This window comes from Glycine soja, chromosome 11 (assembly GCF_004193775.1).
Source record: "Glycine soja cultivar W05 chromosome 11, ASM419377v2, whole genome shotgun sequence".
Lineage (NCBI taxonomy): Eukaryota > Viridiplantae > Streptophyta > Magnoliopsida > Fabales > Fabaceae > Glycine > Glycine soja.
Genome location: NC_041012.1, coordinates 21093798 through 21116913, shown reverse-complemented (window position 1 = coordinate 21116913; position 23116 = coordinate 21093798). Strand labels below are relative to the sequence as shown.

General features: G+C 32.6%; 2 protein-coding genes, 1 non-coding gene and 1 pseudogene across 4 annotated transcripts; 2 read left to right on the top strand and 2 right to left on the bottom strand.

The window, feature by feature from the left end:
• The first annotated feature begins 458 nt into the window (after positions 1-458).
• LOC114375687 (malonyl CoA-acyl carrier protein transacylase-like) lies at positions 459-6513 on the top strand. 2 transcript variants are annotated; one of them, XM_028333538.1, is made up of 11 exons: positions 459-578; positions 2218-2573; positions 2684-2769; positions 2869-2935; positions 4181-4323; positions 4857-4905; positions 4986-5123; positions 5224-5304; positions 5384-5560; positions 5638-5724; positions 6103-6513. In XM_028333538.1, exons 2-11 carry the CDS (start codon positions 2400-2402, stop codon positions 6163-6165), a joined length of 1065 nt encoding a protein of 354 aa, XP_028189339.1. In that variant the 5' UTR covers positions 459-578; positions 2218-2399; the 3' UTR covers positions 6166-6513. The 2 variants fall into 2 exon arrangements, with proteins under 2 accessions (XP_028189339.1, XP_028189340.1); XM_028333539.1 differs by having other exon boundaries at positions 469-578; positions 2249-2573.
• Positions 6514-16611: 10098 nt separating this feature from the next.
• On the bottom strand, positions 16612-17444 carry LOC114375688. Its single transcript, XM_028333540.1, has 2 exons — positions 17300-17444; positions 16612-17190 (listed from the first exon to the last, which is right to left on the bottom strand). The coding sequence occupies exons 1-2, from the start codon at positions 17424-17426 to the stop codon at positions 16751-16753; spliced, it is 567 nt and encodes a 188-aa protein (XP_028189341.1). The 5' UTR covers positions 17427-17444; the 3' UTR covers positions 16612-16750.
• A 17-nt stretch (positions 17445-17461) lies between these two features.
• On the bottom strand, positions 17462-17532 carry TRNAG-GCC. Its single transcript has one exon. It is a non-coding gene; the product is annotated as a tRNA-Gly (tRNA).
• An 89-nt stretch (positions 17533-17621) lies between these two features.
• LOC114375272 lies at positions 17622-22321 on the top strand (annotated as a pseudogene).
• Positions 22322-23116: the final 795 nt, after the last annotated feature.

Here is a 23116-nt window from a genome sequence, read left to right as displayed (position 1 = left end):
TTCATCCACATTCCCATTAATTGGTGGTGGAGAACTTAGGCAAATTGCCCCAATGGGGCTCATTTTACAAACTATTTCCTTGAATGGGTCTGTTTTGAAACTATTTCTAAAGGGGGTTCGTTTTTTACATGGAACGCCATGCAAAACGCCATTGCAACTAGCAAAATGGCTGTCTGAGCAACACATGGCTTTTCGCCACTGCCACTGGCGAAAAAGCCAGTGGTTTCGCTACTGGTTTTGGTGATATCGCCATCCACTTGATCCCGCCAGTTTGACTGGCGAATTAGCTTGCGTGATGGGTAGAGGAGGTGCAGGTGTGCAAGTGGGTGTGCAGGTGGCAGGGAGGATAGGTGCAGACGTGCAGAGGTGCAGGCAGTTTTCGCCAACAGAGTTTGCGAAACAGCCTCCTCATGTTGTGCTTCTTTTTCTATTTAATGCGTACATGGTGTAATGGTGTGAGCTGCATGATAAAAAAATTTCCTAGTGTCCTCATGTTGTGCTTCCTTGCTTGTTTCACCAAAGATTATAGCGAAATCATTTCCTCCTTCCTTCTTCCTTCCTGCTTGTTCTTCATGGTGGTGAGTAAACAACTATTATTATTTAAATTTAGTTTGCATTAAGACTTCTAGGGCTGTTAATATTTAAATTAATACTAGCTTCTTCTAGGTTGCTGTTATTTAAATTTATTTTGTATTAACACTTCTAGGGCTGTTGATATTTAAATTAATACTAATTTCTAAGCTATTGATATTTAAATTAATACTAATCTTTAAGTTGTTGATATTTAAATTAACACTAATTTTTAAGCTGTTGATATTTAAATTAACACAACAAAGCATCAACACTAAGTTAATTTAATTAAAAAAATAAAAGAAACTTCAAATTCAAACTTTATTTTGGACTGAAAATAATTACTTTAAAATAAATATGATACCAAACAAAATTTTGATTCACAAACTTTATACGTTTTCAAAGCTCAGAAAGTTGAAGAAGGCTGATAAAATTTCAAAGGCTAACAAGTTTAAGAAAGGCACGAAAGCATAAGAGGAGAAGCTGATATTTAAAGGAATTGCAAATCACCAATGGGAGCTGCAACATGTACAGACCTATTTCGCTAGGCCCTGTGGCGAAACCAGCCTTGGCCTGTGACCTACTGCCTAGCCCTGCTGCCCTAGACCTGCGCCTGCTGCACCATTTTTGCCGGTCAAACAGACAAATCTAGTGCATGGTTGTACCGCCAGCACGAGCAGCAAAACCATTGGCTTTTTCGCCAGTAGCAGTGACGAAAAACCACGATGGCCATTTCGCCAATTGCAATGGCGATTTGCATGACGTTTCATATAAAAAACGAACCCCCTTTAAAAATAATTTAGAAACAGACTCATTAAAAAAAATAATTTGTAAAATGAGTCCCATTAGGACAATTTCCCGGAGAACTTACCCAAGACAAAACTTCTTATAATAAGGGTAACTAAGGGGACATTTATTTCCTGGCTAAATTTTTCAATCTCTCGAACACACTTGTACAACAGAGAAAATAATCCGTCGTTTATTGTAATTTGTAAACTAATAAATTAATTAATTTAAGATATATTTTTTTATTTGGATAAACAATAATTTTATCTTTCTTAAATATTTAATCTCAACGTTCCACTGTAACACTTTTTTATTAATGATCTATTTATTTATGTTTTCTATTTTTAAAATTTTTAAAATTTTTGTTCATATGTTAACTTTTATTTACCGTCAATATGATGATTTTTAAAAGAGTATGAGTAGTGAGAGACATTTTCTCATGTTAATGAGAGTTATATAATATAACATTTTGAGTGTAATTTGCTTTATTTATTGGTCTTATAATAACATTGTTTGCTTTATAAAAAGATAAAAAAAAAATAACATCCTTAAGGTAATGATAAAAATAATTTATCAACTATAATAAATATTTCCATAAAAAATAATTTAATCAAACATAATCTTAATTATTTTCAAGAATATAAAAAATATTTTCAACTAATTTTATAATTAATCAAGTCTATTTGTATTTTAATATGGTAAAAAAAGTGTTTTTGAAAATATAATTGATTTTTATTAATCTCTCTCTCTCTCTCTCTCTCTCTCTCTATATATATATATATATATATATATATATATATATATATATATATATATATATATATATATTCATTTTTGTTTGCTTTACCCCGTTGTTTTCAGCTTGAGAACTGATATCATCATCATTCATTAGCTGGGCGGTTTGAAAAGGCTAAATTCTAATAACACCAACGTCTTCATCTTGTAAGCTCCGTCTCTTGACAAAATCAACGTCCCATTTATGCAAGCTTTGATTAACCATTTTCATTCCCTTTTTCCTTCGCACTACTCCCTCATTCTGTGCCATGTCTTCCTCTCTCGTTATTCCTTCCACTCCCTTCTTCGCCCATGGAACAAGAACCCTCCCTCTCACTCGATCTAGGGTTTCCATGACCGTCTCCGCCGGATCTCAGCCTTCTCTCCGCGACGCTCTGTTCGCCGATTACAAGGCCTCCACTTCATTCTTCTTCCCCGGCCAGGTAAACTCCCCCTTCCTCAAAACGACATCGTTTGGAATTTCGAATTAATGAAGAAAAAAAAACACACACAAACACAAGTTTTTGTGAATGTAATGTTGTTGTGATTGCAGGGTGCTCAAGCTGTTGGAATGGGGAAAGAAGCTCAGAATGTGCCTACTGCTGCGGTTTTGTTCAACAAGGCAAACAACGTATTGGGGTAGTTACTTACAAGCTTAATTTGTAATCAATTTTTTCTTTTTGAAGTTTTTATATTATTATTGTTTTATCTCTCATATGACGTAATTTCTGCATTCAGGTTTGATCTTCTTGATATATGCATCAATGGGCCAAAAGAAAAGCTAGATTCAACTGTTATCAGCCAGGTATATACTTTAATGCTTTTGTCAAACTATGTGTTCAGTATAAACTAGCAATCTAGGCTGTTCTCATCTGGCATAGACTATTGATGGAACAACGGGATATGATGTAGATTGTAGAATGACTTTGGTTGCCATTATTTAGATTGTTCATGTTTATACTATAATGGAATGGATTGAAGCCTGATCCCCCCCAATTTGGGAGATATAGGATGAATTGATGAAACCAACTTAATGTTTATTAATTTACTTATATGTTAACTTCATTATTATTTCATTCCCTTCATATTAGTGTAAGACTACTCTAACACTTCACGATCAATTGAATGGAATTTTTTCTCTGTTCTACTAAAAGATATCTAAAAATTGGTATAGTAGTTGTATTCCATTGCCCCACCCCCTCTCACGTAGTTTTCATGTAAAAATAGTCATTGGCCAGTAAAGGAAACAAAAAAATAGCTCAATACTAGTGTTGTAATGAGTTGTTATTTATCTTGGAATAAGCTGTAATTTATACTTATGTACTAGTTATTTACTGTTTGAGATACTCTACCTTAAGTTAGGGAAGTATCTTTGCACTGCTATTGCTTGAAACTCAAAAAGCAAGCATATGCTTTAAGTGCGTAAATGTTATATAAAATAGTGTGCTGAAAATTTGCATGCTATTTGTGAATTGTGATTCATTGGTTAATTTGATATAGATAATTTCAAAACTGAAGATCATTCCGGCATAGTGGAGTTCTATGGAATTGGCATTATGCAAAATAACTAACTGGTCAAGGCAATTTCAGTTTAATGGTTGGAAGTTAAATGGAAAATACTTCTGGTGGATTACTTCAGAGTCCGTTCAAAACTTTCTTTAAATCTGTGCCCTTAGCTATTATGTTTTGCCAAATTAAAAAATATGCAAATGTCAAAAAATCTTTGTTGTTAACAAAAGGAACGAGGACCCCTATAGCTGTAACTCAATTGGCACTAAGTCATTATGGAACTACTTGATCCAACGGGGTCAAATCCCACCTGTTCCACTTTGTTCTTCAGTATCCAGTTCCCTCCTCACCTGGCCTTAGACATCCTTTGCCATTGTAACCAAGATTCTTTTTGAAGTAAACACAGAACAGATGTATTGGCTATTAACAGATTATGATATCAAACTAGCATCAATACATAACTCTGTTACTGATGAAATTTCTATTGTTTGTAAAGATGCCATAGATGCAATGTTTACCATCCGATTCTCTGCTTCTTCAGCCAGCTATTTATGTCACAAGTCTTGCTGCTGTAGAGCTACTTCGTGCGCGTGATGGAGGTCAGCAGATTATTGACTCAGTTGATGTTACATGTGGTTTAAGCCTGGGAGAATATACTGCTCTGGCATTTGCTGGGGCTTTTAGGTGAGTTACCAAGAGTAACTACCATTTATTACAATGGCTTTTCTATTGTTTTCCCTTTCATTTCTTCATTTTCTTTTCATATTTTTTCCAACGTATCAAGAAATCTTCTCAATAAAAGCATAATAAGTAACTATGGCATATGTGCCCTTTCATTTTTTGCCACAACTCTTCTGTGTCGAATAGTTTAGTAACCATTAAGGAAACCTAGTGAATAGTGTGTGAGTGACCAACCATGGGTTTTATGAATGTGAATCATTGACTTTAAGATCTTCTGTTTGCTTCAAATCTCATTAGTACATTGCAATAAATTATTGTTTATAGCCTATGGGAAAAGAATCCATCAATAAGAATTAAGAAGTTTAGAACTATTCTTTGTCAGCTTGCAGCAAATATGTAAATGAATAATTATCTAACCTCTGTAATTTTGAACATGAGTTGTGTGACTAAATTGTTCTGTGAGTGGTTTTTTTTGAGGTTCAACTTTCTCTTAACTGATATGCCATTGATCCCATGTATTTAATTTGACTTTTAAGCTTTGAAGATGGACTCAAGTTGGTCAAACTGAGGGGTGAGGCCATGCAGGTAAGCAATATCTGGTACCTGGTCTAGTTTCTTGTCTCACTTCAACTTATCTTGGGAAATAACTTCTGTTCTTTATCCAGGATGCCGCTAATGCTGCTAAAAGTGCTATGGTTAGTGTGATAGGACTGGACTCAGAGAAGGTCCAACAATTGTGTGATGCAGCCAATCAGGAAGTTCCTGAAGCTGAGAAGGTTCAGATTGCCAATTACCTGTGCCCAGTAAGGTTCTTGTGAATCTACCTTTTTATAAGCTTAAGCAAAATCTGTTTCTAGATTATATATAACCAGTAGCTTGTTTGGAATGCTTGTCTTTTGATAGGGAAACTATGCTGTCTCCGGGGGATTAAAAGGAGTAGAAGTGCTGGAATCCAAGGCAAAGTCTTTCAAGGCTCGAATGACGGTATGACTTTGCCCCTAATCTTCTATTTTCCAATGCCACCTTTCCTCAAAGAAATAATGCCTTTGCTTCTCTGTGGCAGGTGCGCCTAGCTGTTGCTGGTGCTTTCCACACTAGTTTTATGAAACCAGCTGTGTCAAGGTTGGAAGCAGCATTGGCAACAACAGAAATCAGAACCCCGAGAATACCAGTCATCTCCAATGTGAATGCACAGCCACATACAGATCCTGACTCAATAAAGAAGATATTGGCATGCCAGGTATGTTACTGATACTTGTTTCAATCTAACAAGAAGACATGAATGGGAAATAATTGCACCTGTTATGCATTTGGCAGGTTACCTCACCTGTTCAATGGGAAACAACAGTGCAGACTCTTCTAACCAAGGGTCTGAAGAAAAGCTATGAACTCGGACCCGGAAAGGTAATAAATATACAAATTTAGGTTCAGTTTGGAAATAAAATTCAATAAGCATTTTATAGAAGAAAATGAATAGGTAAAGTGAATAAAACTTTTCCTACCAGTTAAAATTAGCTTATACACTTCAGTTTTTGGAGAAGTTAAACGAGGGAACTTCTAAAATAGTTGAATTGCATAAGCTAGTTTTTGGGGAATTTTGATTCATTTTACCTTTTTATTTTGTTTTCTTTCAAGTATTGATGAGAAGCTTATCTAAATTGTGCCTTTGATAACCGATTCTTGTTTGTTAACTATATTTTGGAACTGCTATAAGCATTGTTAGGTGAGTCCTCTAGCTTTTATGAATCTGCTGATGCTTGTTTTTCTGGACTCATTTTTCAGGTTATTGCTGGAATCATCAAAAGAACGGACAAAGGTGCTGATATTGAAAATATTGGGGCTTAGTGTGTGGGACCTTGCTCCTTCGTGTTCGAATGAACAAAACTAATAACATTTTTTCCAAGAGAGAATGTGCGTTAGCTAAATCAGGAGAATGCATGGAACTTGAAACTTTGAAAGCAAGGAGCAGCTCCAGTCAGATTTGAATGCCAGTTTTGAAGTTAAAATGTTATAAATTATAATTCATGAGTTAGATAAGTGATTGCACTCGGCACTAGAATTTTTCTGTTTTTTGTAATCTTAGACAATGTGTCTCGGAGTTAATTATGTTTATGCTTCTTTGTAACAAATATAGTTTTTTTAGCCTTTTACACAGGCTTAATAATAATTAGAAGAAACGTTTTACTGTGTTCTGTTTGTCATTTTGCAATTTGCACAGCTCCAAACATCGGTTCATGCATTCCAAAGCAGCAAAACAAAGCAAACAGAGAAAAGTAACTATACTGTTGGATCGGAAAACGTGGATTACGTTGAACCAAACGTTGTTTTAGCGAGGTTTGAAATACTTCTAATGTGAAAAATGAGAATACACCCAAACAGGCAAACATGACTTTAGTAGAAAGAATTTTCACGTATTGCACATTGCTTATTTTTTCACATTGCCAAAGCAACTCTTTGTTGCTTCTAATTTTTCAATTTTTCACCGGGTTTTTGGAACTAAAATTGATTATGCTTGATATCCAAAGACGCATTGAATTTCAACACATGGAACTAAAATTGATTATGCTTGTATCCAAAGACGCATTGAATTTCAACACATTTCGAGCACAAAATTCTAACTAAATCTTCATCCAAATAACAAGTTCAAAACTGGAGGGAAAAGAACATTGCACCTAATTGAGTATCTAATTTTCCGTCAAGTGTTTGACGATTGTCTCAATCTGTGAAGCTGATCAATCCATTGATCATCAGCATCTCAACCAGCCCAATCGGGAACCACTCCAGCGAAGGACACTCCGCACATTGCCTCCATAACTCTCATCGCGTTCTCCGTCGTTAGCGACACATTCCGCCGGTTCTCGTCTTCTTTGCTCTTCTCTGTAACATTGTTCAGATCCAGAGACGAGATCGGCTGGTAGTACTCCGGCGCATCATCGGAATTCTTATAAATATAAAAATTCAAAATTATTTATTTTTTATTGGAAATATATGTTATAAAAGTATTTATTTTAGTGTAACCATATGCTTCAATTTTTTTTGTTTTTAATTTAATTTTTAACGGATACCTATTATACTTATAAGTATATGCACACTTATGCACACATACACACATGTGTGAACACATAGACATATATATATATATATATATATATATTTGAAGTAAAAAAATTACAAATATATTAAAAATTATAATAATATAAGAATTTGTAAATTATAAATTTAAGATCCGTACAAGGCACAATTTATTATATTAGTAAAAATTAAAATCTAAATAAAATTGGTAAGAAATAAAATATTATTTAAACTCGCTGCTTTTCTATGATAAAATACTGATTATTCTAGTAGCTCATGGTGTTCCTAATAAGAACATGATGATAAAATATTAAATAATTATACAGTAAAATAAGATTTTCAAGATATACTAATTTATTACTATATGATAGTTCTTTTGTTTGAAAAGAAGTGTCATTCTAAGTTGTTTTAAGAGATAAAAAAGAGTGATAGTTTTACAAAATTAATCTTATTAAATAAATTAAAGATAACAATATTAATAGTAGATTATAAAATTAAAGTAAAATTTATTAGAAGTATTGATGAAAAATAATCAATGTTACATTAAAAAGTCAAATGCGATATTTATTTTTGGACAAAATTTTCTCCCAAATACAATACTTATTTTAAGACGGACATAATAAAAAAATTTCACTTTACGATAATTTTTAAGATAAAATATCAAAATTTAATAATTCATTACACACTATAATGTATAATAATCAATGGAATTTTTTTCTGAACTGTAGCACTTGTTTTAAAAATACTCTCAATATAGATTTTGGAGATCAAATGCTTTGGAAAAGTACCATTTTGTTATTGAATTATTGAATGATGTTGATATCTTATGAGAACATCCAACTAGTAATTAATTTGCACATTGGAGGATGGCATTGGATGACAGTGGCAAAGTGACAGGCCAAAATGATTATGGTGGATGAAAATGAATCATCTTGACCATCAATGGCTCAAACTTTTAAGGGAAAACAATCCTTTAGTGATTTTTGATTACTTTCTATCATGAATTTCTACCTTGAAAGTAATGTTAACAGTTAACACTATTGAATTCATAATTCTTCTTTATCGTTCTAATTTTGCTAATATTTTCAAACCTAATACTTAGAATAAAATGTAATGGATACCAATAATTCTCAAAATAAGTTAATACATCCTATTAGAATGTAAGTGTTACCATAATGTATCACATATATAATAATGTACTTCAGCTGCATATAAAATATATTTAATATAATTTTTTTTAAAACATATTAAAATATAAATCATTTAATTACTTATTTATTGATGTTCAATTTTAACAAAATTTGATATAAAATTTTAACTAATTTAATCTTATTTGATGTTATTATGTTTAAAATATCTTTTATTTAATTGATATGGTAGTTTCAAAGAATTTTTTCTCATTCTTATACCAAATTCCAATTAAGGATAAATTGAAAAAAATACTTTTTAATTAAAATTGATACAATTAAATATGGTTAACTAACTTTTTTTTTGTTAACAGGACATGTTTTTTTTTCCTCATATTTGAGATTGAATGGAGAATAATTTAACGGTATAATAATTGTTAAATTATCATTAAATCACATTGTCCATTTCAACATTTGTTAGTATCTATAAAAATTATATTTTATATGAAATTATTAAATAATATAATAATTATTTAAGTTACTAGATGTAATTGGACCATTCCTTTTATATATATATATATATATATATATATATATAATTTATTTTATTTCTTTATCGAAATGGATGATAACTCACATTCTCCATGTCAATATCATTTTCCATATCTTTATAATTAAAAATTTATATTAGGCATAGAAAATTTTAGGCTTAAATATCTTTTTTCATTCCAGAAAATTAGTTTTTTTTTTTTTTATTTTCGTCCTTACAATTTTTTTTTTGTTTTAGTCCTTGTAAACTGTGTTTGTTTTGTTTTCCATTCTTACAATATTTTGGATAATATTTTTCACTCTTTAAAACACTTTTTTTACTGTTGAAAACCCTATCCAAAGCATCTTATGACAAAAAATAAAACAAATACATTTTGTAAGGACTAAAATAAAAAAGTTTATAGGGATAAAAATGAGAAAAACATTAAATTGTAGGAAGGAAAAGTGTATTTAAGTCATAATTTTATATAGGGTAACATTTTCCATATTTGTGTTGTTATCATTATCGATTTTTTTAACCTATGCAAAGTTGCATCCACTCTCAACCAACTTTAATTAACTAATTAATTGTAAATTTTTTAGAAAGAATAATTATCTCTCTCATTATTTTATAGATCCACTTAAATGTAATATCTCTTTCCACTAAACTAATAATGATTACTAAAAGTTTTAATTTAAGTAAACTTACAAAAAGAATAACAAAAATAGTTATTTTTTAAAAAAGATTCATGATTAACCTTTGTTACATAAAGTGCAGAAAATAAAGTTGCACGGTTAAAAAATGGTATATAAATTTTATCTAAAATTTGTTTTCAGCATTTTAGGTAATAAATATTAATCTTGATTTATCATAAAAAATAATTATTTCATTTATTTATTTTTTAAGTTTACTAATTATTATTAGTTTAATGAGAAAAGAAAGATTATATCAAAGTGAATCTATAAAATAAATAAGAGAGAAACAATTACTTTTTCAAAAGAATTATATAATCAATTAGTTAATTAAAATTAATAAAAAAATGAGTCATTAACAAAGGTTAATATATAAAAAGTTGCACAGGTTAAAAAAATTATATCATTATTACAAAATCTGGGTTCCACCATCCAAGGCTTTAAATTCTGTACCCTGACATTTGGCGGCTAAAGTTGAGCTGAACCATATTCAATTCCTCTGAATCTCTATGCTTTGCTGAAAATTCATTCTTCATGGGCCTACTGTGATTGCAATTTAGGGGCCCTAAGACTGTCTCAGAATTTATATCATGGGACCCATGTTTGCGGTCTCTCCATGGCATTTTACTCTTTTCACTATAATTTGATGTTCATAAAATTACTCATGGGATCCAGGGATGATCACAATAATTAAAAAAAATATTAAATTTAGAAGTTAATAGAAGTTTGCAAAATGGCATTTTTATTCTTTGATTTGAAGCAGACCAAACCAGGAGGTTTAATCACTCTCAAGAAAATTTAATATTAGAATTGTTAAATAATATCGATAATGTTCAAAGAAATTTAATTTTGACGACCAACAATGAACTTGCATATATATAAAAAAAAATTATGCATAAGCTTGTATATGATTAGCCAAACAATATACTTAAAAAAGTGTCCAAGACTTCACGGAAATCATGCATGAAATTAAGAATTTAATTAAAATGTATGGATAGTATAAGTTTTTGTTTTTACATAGTTTGTTATGTAATCATCATTGATTCTTGTGTATCGTAAGATTAATATTTTTTGTAATAATTATTTTAAACTTATATATTTATAATGATTTTTAATTGGTTAATAGTATAAAAAAATTTAAAATTAAAGATTCTTATGAAAATTAAAATTGTGAAATTAATATAAAATATACAAATATGTGCAATGTCTGTGCATTGTATTCTTACACAAAGTCCCACTCTATCATATTTAAAAATCATATATTAAAATAAAATTATTAATACTCCGTTGATATACATTAAAATTTGAAACAGACAATATACTTTTAAAATATATCAAACTAATACCTCTTTGATAATATGTTCATAGTTTCTTTTTAAATTTTAATAAAACTGATGTAATTATAATTTGAAGATGGATCAATAAAAAACCATATTTTATATAACATTGTAGTTGATTATATGAGAGTTAAATAGTGTAATTTATAGTGGTATAATTAAGTGCGAAAATCCTCTCAAAAAAAATTGTGTGAAAAAATGTGTGATCTTAAGAATTTGTAATGTAGAGACACAATGCATGATTTCCGCCAAATCAAATATTATTTTCAGAATAAAAAAAATAAAATAATAATTTGCATTTTTATTTAATATTTTACAATAAAATTAAAACACATGACCTTGGTATATATGATTTATACTAGAACTATTTATTTCATACTAAATACTAACAATTATGTAAGTATAATGTTTCTCCTTTCCTTCTCTCTGTGCCTATTTTTTCTTTTGTGATTTTTTGCTTGAGCATGATTTTCTGAAAGCTTCATGCATGACAAGGTTATTACAAACACATAGTTGGCTGCAAACAAAACATCGTTGACGTTACTATGAACAACAATACAATTTCTTTCCCCATTTTTTGTCAATCAGTTCAACATTCTCATCCTGTTGGCATCTTCAATGGTGACAATCCTTTAGCTCTCTCCTTCTCACTAATCATGTTCAATCTCATTTTAAATACTCTCATCACTCACAGTCTCCAAGTTTTTCTTAAGCCCCTCAAACAACCTGTAATCATATCTCAAATAATAGTAAGCCGCTTCCTCCATCTTGTAATTACATTTATTCATCACATTGTTAATATTAGAGTGATATTATGTCCTTATATATATATATATATATATATATATATATATATATATATAAAACACGTTGTTCTTAAAATGCTGAGAATAATAACTAACTTTAAAAGAGTTACTTTTATAATAAATAGATTCATTATCGCTACCATCTAATCAAATGTTGATAAAATTTTCACATGTGTATGTGTGTTTGAAGGGTGGTATGATTGTGGGGCCTTCCTTTTTGGGGTAATCTAGATGGTTCCAACGACACATGATGACAGACTCAACCCAATTCATAATGCACAATCTTGGAATAATGGGATTCATGTTATTTCTTTTCATCTATGGTGTGAGGATAGATCCAACTCTTTTAAGAAAATTAGGAAAGTTGCACGTATCAACTGCATTCATAGGCATAACAATCCCCATGGTGACAGTGTTTGTTGTGGCACTATGCATGAGAAAAAACATGGACAAAGAAATGGCCATGATTCCTTCACTAGGATCAATATCAGGTTACTTGGGGATCACAGCATTCCCTGTTCTCTACCACATCCTCAAAGAGTTTAACCTTCTAAACTCAGACATGGGTCGAAGTGCACTGTCCATAGCATTAATTGGTGACTCATTTGGTATGCTTTGTATCATGACATTTGAGGCATCAAGTCAAGGAGAAACTAAGATGATCAATACCTTATGGTATATGATTTCTTTTGTGGGCTTGATGGCATTCCTTATGTTTTGTGTTAGGCCCGCTATGATATGGATCAATAACAATAATACTCCAGAAGGGCACCCTGTGCAACAGTCCTTTGTGGTTGCAATTTTTCTAGGGGCTCTTGTAATGGGCTTCTTAACTGACATGTTTGGCATAGCAATTGCTAATGGGCCAGTGTTTTTGGGCCTGGTAATTCCAGATGGGCCTCGTGTGGGAGCAAAAATTGTACAAAAGACCGAAACAATTATGGCTGATCTTCTTCTACCATTCTCATTCATTATTGTGGGATCATACACTGATTTCTATGCCATGAGTGCTTCTGGTTGGTCCAGCTTAGAACCATTGATTGTCATGGTTATTACTGGCTACGTTCTCAAATTCTTTTCCACTTGGATTGTTCTACATTTCTGGCGAATGCCTCTCAGAGAGGGACTAACCCTTAGCCTCACTTTGAGCTTAAGAGGCCATATTGAACTTATATTGTTTGTGCATTGGATGGACAAAAATGTAAGCTCCACCTTTAATATTTACATTTCTTTCATTTGGTTTAAGAGTGCTAGCAACACATACGCTTCTCTATAAGATAAAGTTTATAAAAACTGTAAAATTAGCGAAACTTGTTAAATAAGCAAAGTGAAAACCATAAAAAAATTATAATTTCTAATAAATTTCAATGTTTAAAAATAGTGTAAAGAAATGCTATATAACAATATACTCTTTCCAACACTCTATTAATAACAAATTTTTGTAAGTTTCACTTTCTATTTAACCAGTATTTTTTCTTATTACATAATTTAATAAATAGTAAAGTGTATGTGTTAAAAAATGTGTTGCTAGAGTATATATATTACTGTCATCTCTATATTTCAAAGACATTCGATCCAATACAATTGTTGTTGTGGTTACAGATCTTACATATTCCAGACTTCACATTATTGGTTCTTACGACAACAATACTTCAGGTGGATTACTTCAGAGTCCGTTCAAAACTTTCTTTAAATCTGTGCCCTTAGCTATTATGTTTTGCCAAATTAAAAAATATGCAAATGTCAAAAAATCTTTGTTGTTAACAAAAGGAACGAGGACCCCTATAGCTGTAACTCAAGTGGCACTAAGTCATTATGGAACTACTTGATCCAACGGGGTCAAATCCCACCTGTTCCACTTTGTTCTTCAGTATCCAGTTCCCTCCTCACCTGGCCTTAGACATCCTTTGCCATTGTAACCAAGATTCTTTTTGAAGTAAACACAGAACAGATGTATTGGCTATTAACAGATTATGATATCAAACTAGCATCAATACATAACTCTGTTACTGATGAAATTTCTATTGTTTGTAAAGATTGCCATAGATGCAATGTTTACCATCCGATTCTCTGCTTCTTCAGCCAGCTATTTATGTCACAAGTCTTGCTGCTGTAGAGCTACTTCGTGCGCGTGATCAGGTCAGCAGATTATTGACTCAGTTGATGTTACATGTGGTTTAAGCCTGGGAGAATATACTGCTCTGGCATTTGCTGGGGCTTTTAGGTGAGTTACCAAGAGTAACTACCATTTATTACAATGGCTTTTCTATTGTTTTCCCTTTCATTTCTTCATTTTCTTTTCATATTTTTTCCAACGTATCAAGAAATCTTCTCAATAAAAGCATAATAAGTAACTATGGCATATGTGCCCTTTCATTTTTTGCCACAACACTTCTGTGTCAAATAGTTTAGTAACCATTAAGGAAACCTAGTGAATAGTGTGTGAGTGACCAACCATGGGTTTTATGAATGTGAATCATTGACTTTAAGATCTTCTGTTTGCTTCAAATCTCATTAGTACATTGCAATAAATTATTGTTTATAGCCTATGGGAAAAGAATCCATCAATAAGAATTAAGAAGTTTAGAACTATTCTTTGTCAGCTTGCAGCAAATATGTAAATGAATAATTATCTAACCTCTGTAATTTTGAACATGAGTTGTGTGACTAAATTGTTCTGTGAGTGGTTTTTTTTGAGGTTCAACTTTCTCTTAACTGATATGCCATTGATCCCATGTATTTAATTTGACTTTTAAGCTTTGAAGATGGACTCAAGTTGGTCAAACTGAGGGGTGAGGCCATGCAGGTAAGCAATATCTGGTACCTGGTCTAGTTTCTTGTCTCACTTCAACTTATCTTGGGAAATAACTTCTGTTCTTTATCCAGGATGCCGCTAATGCTGCTAAAAGTGCTATGGTTAGTGTGATAGGACTGGACTCAGAGAAGGTCCAACAATTGTGTGATGCAGCCAATCAGGAAGTTCCTGAAGCTGAGAAGGTTCAGATTGCCAATTACCTGTGCCCAGTAAGGTTCTTGTGAATCTACCTTTTTATAAGCTTAAGCAAAATCTGTTTCTAGATTATATATAACCAGTAGCTTGTTTGGAATGCTTGTCTTTTGATAGGGAAACTATGCTGTCTCCGGGGGATTAAAAGGAGTAGAAGTGCTGGAATCCAAGGCAAAGTCTTTCAAGGCTCGAATGACGGTATGACTTTGCCCCTAATCTTCTATTTTCCAATGCCACCTTTCCTCAAAGAAATAATGCCTTTGCTTCTCTGTGGCAGGTGCGCCTAGCTGTTGCTGGTGCTTTCCACACTAGTTTTATGAAACCAGCTGTGTCAAGGTTGGAAGCAGCATTGGCAACAACAGAAATCAGAACCCCGAGAATACCAGTCATCTCCAATGTGAATGCACAGCCACATACAGATCCTGACTCAATAAAGAAGATATTGGCATGCCAGGTATGTTACTGATACTTGTTTCAATCTAACAAGAAGACATGAATGGGAAATAATTGCACCTGTTATGCATTTGGCAGGTTACCTCACCTGTTCAATGGGAAACAACAGTGCAGACTCTTCTAACCAAGGGTCTGAAGAAAAGCTATGAACTCGGACCCGGAAAGGTAATAAATATACAAATTTAGGTTCAGTTTGGAAATAAAATTCAATAAGCATTTTATAGAAGAAAATGAATAGGTAAAGTGAATAAAACTTTTCCTACCAGTTAAAATTAGCTTATACACTTCAGTTTTTGGAGAAGTTAAACGAGGGAACTTCTAAAATAGTTGAATTGCATAAGCTAGTTTTTGGGGAATTTTGATTCATTTTACCTTTTTATTTTGTTTTCTTTCAAGTATTGATGAGAAGCTTATCTAAATTGTGCCTTTGATAACCGATTCTTGTTTGTTAACTATATTTTGGAACTGCTATTAGCATTGTTAGTCGAGTCCTCTAGCTTTTATGAATCTGCTGATGTTTGTTTTTCTGGACTCATTTTTCAGGTTATTGCTGGAATCATCAAAAGAACGGACAAAGGTGCTGATATTGAAAATATTGGGGCCTAGTGTGTGGGACCTTGCTCCTTAGTGTTCGAATGAACAAAACTAATTTATAACATTTTTTTCAAGAGAGAATGTGCGTTAGCTAAATCAGGAGAATGCATGGAACTTGAAACTTTGAAAGCAAGGAGCAGCTCCAGTCAGATTTGAATGCCAGTTTTGAAGTTAAAATGTTATAAATTATAATTCACGAGTTAGATAAGTGATTGCACTCGGCACTAGAATTTTTCTGTTTTTGTAATCTTAGACAATGTGTCTCGGAGTTAATTATGTTTATGCTTCTTTGTACCAAATATAGTTTTTTTAGCCTTTTACACAGGCTTAATAATAATTAGAAGAAACAAGGTTTTACTGTGTTCTGTTTGCCATTTTGCAATTTGCAGAGCTCCAAACATCAGTTCATGCATTCCAAAGCAGCAAAACAAAGCAAACAGAGAAAAGTAACTATACTATTGGATCGAAAAACGTGGATTACGTTGAACCAAACGTTGTTTTATCGCGGTTTTAAATACTTCTAATGTGAAAAACTACACCCAAACAGGCAAACATGACTTTAGTAGAAAGAATTTTCAAGTATTGCACCTAGCTTATTTTTTCACATTGCCAAATCAACTCTTTGTTGCTTCTAATTTTTCAATTTTTCACCGGATTTTTGGAACTAAAATTGATTATGCTTGGTATCCAAAGACGCATTGAATTTCAACACATTTCGAGCACAAAATTCTAACTAAATCTTCATCCAAATAACAAGTTAAAAACTGGAGGGGAAAAAAAAACATCGCACCTAATTGAGTATCTAATTTTCCGTCAAGTGTTCGACGATTGTCTCAATCTGCGAAGCTGATCAATCCATCTATCATCAGCATCTTGACCAGCCCAATCGGGAACCACTCCGGCAAAGGACACTCCGCGCATCGCTTCCATAACTCTCGTCGCGTTCTCTGCCGTCAGTGGTGCATTCCGCCGGTTCTCGTCTTCTCTCAACGATCTCTCGAACAACTCTCTGATCCTCTCCTCCTCCTCCTCTTCCTCCTCGTCGCTGCTGCTCTTCTCTGTAACGTCGTTCAGATCCAGAGACGAGATCCCGTTCTCCACCACGCCGTGCGCGGCGAAACCGTTCGGGAGGTGTCGGAATTCACCGTCTTGCTCGTCGTCCGAACTCCCACTGTCTTCCACGGCGGAGATCGGCTGGTAGTACTCCGGCGCGTAATCAGAATTCGAGTCCGAGTCGCTCCCGTTTCCGTTTTCTGCTCACAAAGAACCGAAAACGTAATCAATCACAAAACAAAAACGACTAAACATTTTTTTTTTCGAAAAAATTAAAAGAAAAAAAAACTGATGAATAGATTTGTTTACCTTCGATAAAATCAAAGGCGCCACCGTTCATTTCTGCGACTTGAAACTGATGAGTTAAGAGTTGAAGACGAAGAGGAGAAAGAAATGTTGTAAGTAACGAAAGATTTTTTAAATATATTTTTCGCATTTTTAATTTTCGGGATAAAAAAAATATTTACAATCTGCACCAGCCGGGAATCGAACCCGGGTCTGTACCGTGGCAGGGTACTATTCTACCACTAGACCACTGGTGCTTGTTGAAAACATTTTGAATATTAATTTAATATAGTTGTTATAGTTGTTGGCAAGATGAAAATGATGATAAACGTTGGTTTTCGTGGCAGTGTGTGAAGGAGAGCGGGTGCTTGAGGTTGAAGCGGGAAACAATGGCAATTCCCATGTTGAGGGCTGCAATGATTTCTCATTCCACATCCAAAAAGGTAGTGGCAAAACAATCCAACTGAACTGAAACAATTCTTTGTGAATAATAACATCATTGTAAGCATACACAAGTACACAACATGTTCTGTTTGTTTAAGTCCTGGTCTTTCTTTTTTTTTTTTTTTATTTCTAAAGCTTAACACCGGTGGGGAAGATGCTTTCCTTGTGAGCAACTATAATGGGGGAGTTATTGCTGTTGCTGTCTCTGGGTATGCTACTTTCTTACTATATGATTCTTGCACAATGGATGGCTTGTAAACAAATAATAAAGAACTCCCAGAATAAATAAATAAATCAATTTTTGATAACTAGTTATATTAATTTTAAATGGTGCTGTGTTGCTTCATATTGAGATATTTGTCTTTTGTGATGTGGCAAAACCTGTCTTAAAATTGGTGCTTTTTATGTGTTGTAGTTGGGCTGAGGAGGACGTGGATCCATCGTTGTTCCCTCGTGAATTGCTTGCTAATGCTTCCAATTTTGTAGGAGATGAGGAGGTAGCATAACATAAACACACTTTCTGATGAGGAATTTACTAAATTAGAATTATCTTCCAAGTACATTCATTTGTAAAATTTAAACTTTTTTTTTCTTTCCATTTTGAGTAGCATATCAATAAGAATGCTTCTTATGCATGTATTCTTGTTTGCTAACAACACAAACATGTTGAATATTGATGGATTTAGCAGGTGAACTATGATCCTCAGATTCTTATTAGGAAATCACATGCCGCTACTTCCTCCAGAGGCTCAGCTACTGTGTAAGTGTATCCTATTTTATTTGGATTGCCAATTTGGAGAAATATGACCAAACATTGAATTGCATTTTAGATGTTTCTACCATTAAATACCTCATTTGTGTTTTTGTCTAAGAAGCATCGTTGCTATGCTGGAGAAGAATGGGACTCTGAAGATTGCTAATGTTGGGGATTGAGGATTAAGACTCATCCATAATGGTAAAATATCATGTGTTAGATTTCATCTGATTTTTTTTATCAACTAATATTAATTATTAATTTGTTAGTTTTTCTTAAAAAGAGAAATCGAACCTGTGATCTTTTCCTCTTTTGGTTCTTTCTTAATCATCCAACCAATTTTATATCTCCCTATATTTCATCTAATAATAATAATTTCTAAAAGATGTAAGGCAATTTGCTCAATGTATTTTAGTTTCTAGCCTTTTCTTTCTCCAGTACACTCGATTCCTTCTCCGATGTTGAGAACCTGAATTTCCTAATGTGCTTTTTTCCAGGTCATGTGTTTTTTCCACTTCTCCACAATAGCACTACTTTGACTGTCCATTCCAACTAAGCTCTAAGAAGGTTGGCCAAACATACCTTGATGCAGCGGTACCACAATCATTGCTACTAATTTTTAACTTTCTTTTCCCCTTCCACTCTATTTGTTTTGACTCTTCAAACTATACAAGATTTCTAAACTATTTTGAAAAACTTTGTTTCATATGTCAAATTGCTCAGTCCATGTCATGCCTGGGCTTCTTTTTTCTGGTCCTGAACTTGCCTCAGTGAAGAGAGAGGCGGGTGTTAGGAACCAAATAATAGAAATGGGAGAAAAGAAACATTTTATTGAATTGATAGGAAAGAAGAGAAAATAGGAGAGAAATCTCTCCTTCAAGAGTTCGTCTTTAGAGAGAATTTCTCGTGCAAAAACTCAAACTACGGATGATAAAAGCTAGAATGAATCATTTTCCCTTAAAACCTCCTATTTATTTCACTCATTAACCCCCTAATTAATCATTATCTTAATTGTTGTAACTAACTCTCCCTTTCCTATAGTCCTAACAAGGATAGGGGGGTGTTAACTCATTGGCAAGTGTACCAATTTGTCTCAAGTAGTAAAGTACTCGGAAGTCCGAGTGTCAATTTCCACAAGAACTTTGTTTTGTACTTGTGTTGGATAATTTCCAATTTATAAGAGAAAGAGATAAGATAAGGTATAAAAGATAAATTTAAAAGAATAGGGTATAAAATAATAACTATTAATAAAAAACAAAAGAAATAGTAGGGAATTGATTGAGATGAGAGTGTTAGGACCTAACATGCCTTATTTGCCTAAGATGTATTATTTGAGATTTTTCTCTATCAATTAGGTAAATTTTTCCTACCCACATCTATTAGAATACTTGCTCCAGATGTCTCAAGATGACAAGCCTATCTTACCTACCTATCTCTCAAATGTCTTTGAGAAGAATTAATAGATAAGATGCATGAAGTTCTAATTCTAGATGTTTGCTTTGATGCATGGACATAATGCAATCACTCTATGTCTGACAATGATTTTATTAAGATACTCATTCCTTTTAGTTCTGTTAGAAATTACCCTCTGTCGAGCGACTAATTTCTAAAACAGATGCATGCAAGACCTTCCTTGTATTTCGAAAGGATAATAGGAAAGAAAATACATGTTTCCAATGATAAATATGAAGTATACAATACATCTTTTGGCTTTTTAAGCTTGTCATACCCTAACTAAGGGTTTAACCTTTCATTGTCATAAGGGGCTTTACACTAGAAAAGGGGTACAGGAATTGATGGAGGAGAAGGGATGGAAAAAGGGAATAGAAAATGATGAAAGAGAAGAAAGAATTTCCTAAGAAAAAGTTTTCAGACTTTAGGTGTGTATTAGAGTGCTCTAAGACTCGGTGTATCTTTTCTCCTCGGCTTGACTCCCTTTTTATAGCCATTTGAGTGGACTTGGGCTTGACTTCCTTTTTATAGTTGCTGGAATAGAGTTGGGCCTGATGTCAAAAATCTTCCTTATTTATATTTTTTTATATTTTCTGGATTTTTTTTATTTTAATCCTTCATTTTCATATCTGCAAGCCATAAATAAGAAAAATATCAATTCCTATCATTTAAGTCAAAAATAACTGTTAAATAAATATTTTTAAAAATATTTTTAATATATTTTTATTATAAAAAATAGCTCATATTTAGTAGTTATCGGGGGAAGAAAAGTAGACAAGACAAATAACTAATTCCTTTTCTTCTTTTGGCACTGGAAAATCAATTCTTATACTTGCTAATGAAAAATATGTGTCTCAAATTCTCAATGTAAATTTAAGGTTGAGATAATTTAGACACACATCGCAATCATGCTCAACAACTCAAAATTGATCCTATCAGAATCAATTCTACTCAACTTTAACATAAACAAGTCTGTAAATATTTAATATACTTCTTAGACAAATCCAGTACTACAAAACTATATTTGTATTCTTACAATTGCGTTTTGAGCTCACATGTCAGTCAAACTGTTGGTTTTGGGGGGGGCACAACACCTCCTTTGGACCTTTATCATTGTCCACGCTTATGTATTCTCTCCAAGATTTGTGCTTTAAGTATCATTTTAAAAATTGTTTGGCTTTATTGAGTCAGAACTTAATACACCACTTTCCAAAGGGGATAGTCTCATGTTCTAGTTGAGATAAGTGTGGTTCTTCTGTTATATTTTCTTTTACTAACCTCTGCAGGAAAACAGGTATGCAATGTCGAGATGATAGAAGGAGACACAATTGTCATGGGATTCGATGGGATTTTTGATAATGTTTTTTATCATGAAATTGTTCCAACCATTGTTGGATACAAAGATGTTGCAGAGGCTGGTATTGTCTTCTTGATTAATCAGCTTGATGAATCTTAATGATCATGAGTTTTCACTTATTTGAAATTTACTTTATTGCTAGCAGAGGCATTAACTAACTTGGCAAGCAGAAGCAGACATGTAATAGATTCAAATTTTGATTCTCCTTATTCGTTGGAAGCCAGGTCTAAGGTAAGGAAAGAAGATTATAACTAGACTTCTGTTAGAAAAGCCAACTAAATTGTGGTCATCTTAGATAAAGGGGGTGTGTTGAAAGTCTCACGTGGCAGGTAGCCATGAGTAAAAGGAGACATGTTAAAATCTCATATCGATTAAAGATGGTGTCAAGATAAACTATATAAGTGAAGAGTAATCCTCAACTTACACTGATTTTTTAGGATTGAATTAGGCTCATAACTCACTTAAACAGGAAAATATATTCTAAAACAAATTTTTGTTTTTTTTTCCTTACATGTGATTGACCTCACTTTTTTTTTTCTATTGTAACAGGTGGAAAGCTTGATGATATCACTGTAATAATTGGTCAGGTTGTGAGTTCATGAGATCTGCTAATAATGAAAGAAGGAAAAGTCCTGATTGCTGAGATCACTAGAACAAGTTGGCCAGTAAATTTTTGTGATGCTCTGAGTTAGAAATAAGGATTTGTTCAGGGAAGTGAGTTCTCCTGTTTTGCCATGAAGCCTGTTGTGCTGCATGCATTGAGAAAGGCTGTCTGAGATAATTCATTCAAAAATAGTTTTTTTGTTTATGAAATGTTATATCTAAGAACTGTCTATGATACATTGGAGAAGCATGATTGTGAATGATAGAAAGAAGAAAAAAAAACAACCAGTAACCACAAGCATTATCTTAAAAGAGGCGTTTGATAAGAGAGAAGTGTTGACTTTTCTGGGAATCTTAGTTTTTCATGTTTGATATTCGTTTAAAAAAATATAAGATTTCTAGGAAATAATGTTTCCTAGGAATGTTTTTTTAACAAGTTTTCCACAAAAAGAGATGTGAGAATTTTACTTTCTCGAGTTTAATTTTTCTCTCTATAGTAAAAATATCATGTCTCTCTTATTAATGTGATAAATAACTAATAAACATGTAAAAATATCACATAAATCTTCAATTCTTAGAAAATTTATCTAAATATTTTGAATGACCAATCAAATAAATTTTATTCGTTTTCAGAAAACATAATTTCCAATATTCATTTCTGAGAATTATAATTCTCGGACATGAAAAACTTATTCCTTACCAAAGTCACCTAAAAAGCAAATAATATATATAAAAAAAGAGTAATACTTCAAAATCATCAAATAGAAAAACCTAGCTATAGTACTTTAACTATTTTTTGGTTCTCTTTATAATTAAAACCAGTAGGCCCATTTAGTTAGTAGACTGGGCGACGAACCCATTTGAGTCACCCAACCAATAATGATTTTGGTTCAGTGGAATTAGCTATACTCATCCCACAATTTCATTAATTATTCATTTTATCTTAAATCCTATATATTCCCATTGAAATACTAGCAAATAATGAGCCTGTCACATCCATGCCTAATAGCCCATGTCGCTTATATATAGAATAAAAGTGGTTTGACAATGTGCGGAACAAGGCGCATGGCAAAAATAAATAAAATTCTTCTATTTATTGCAAAGGCAATTATGTTAAGATCCCATGAGACATTAAATGGGGATATTTTTTTTAGTGGGAATTCAAATTTTAGTTCATGATATTATGAAAGATTAGTTTATTTCACTAAACCCAACCCATTAATTACATGAT

Bases quoted from the DNA above. Each gene is read 5' to 3' on its own strand.
- LOC114375687 (XM_028333538.1), top strand. From the start codon at position 2,400: ATGTCTTCCTCTCTCGTTATTCCTTCCACTCCCTTCTTCGCCCATGGA. The intron at 5,124-5,223 runs GTAAGGTTCTTG...GTCTTTTGATAG, and splicing joins TTGCCAATTACCTGTGCCCA to GGAAACTATGCTGTCTCCGG. The intron at 5,305-5,383 runs GTATGACTTTGC...TCTCTGTGGCAG, and splicing joins CTTTCAAGGCTCGAATGACG to GTGCGCCTAGCTGTTGCTGG.
- LOC114375688 (XM_028333540.1), bottom strand. From the start codon at position 17,426: ATGCGAAAAATATATTTAAAAAATCTTTCGTTACTTACAACATTTCTT. The intron at 17,191-17,299 runs GTAAACAAATCT...CTTTGTGAGCAG, and splicing joins CGCCTTTGATTTTATCGAAG to AAAACGGAAACGGGAGCGAC.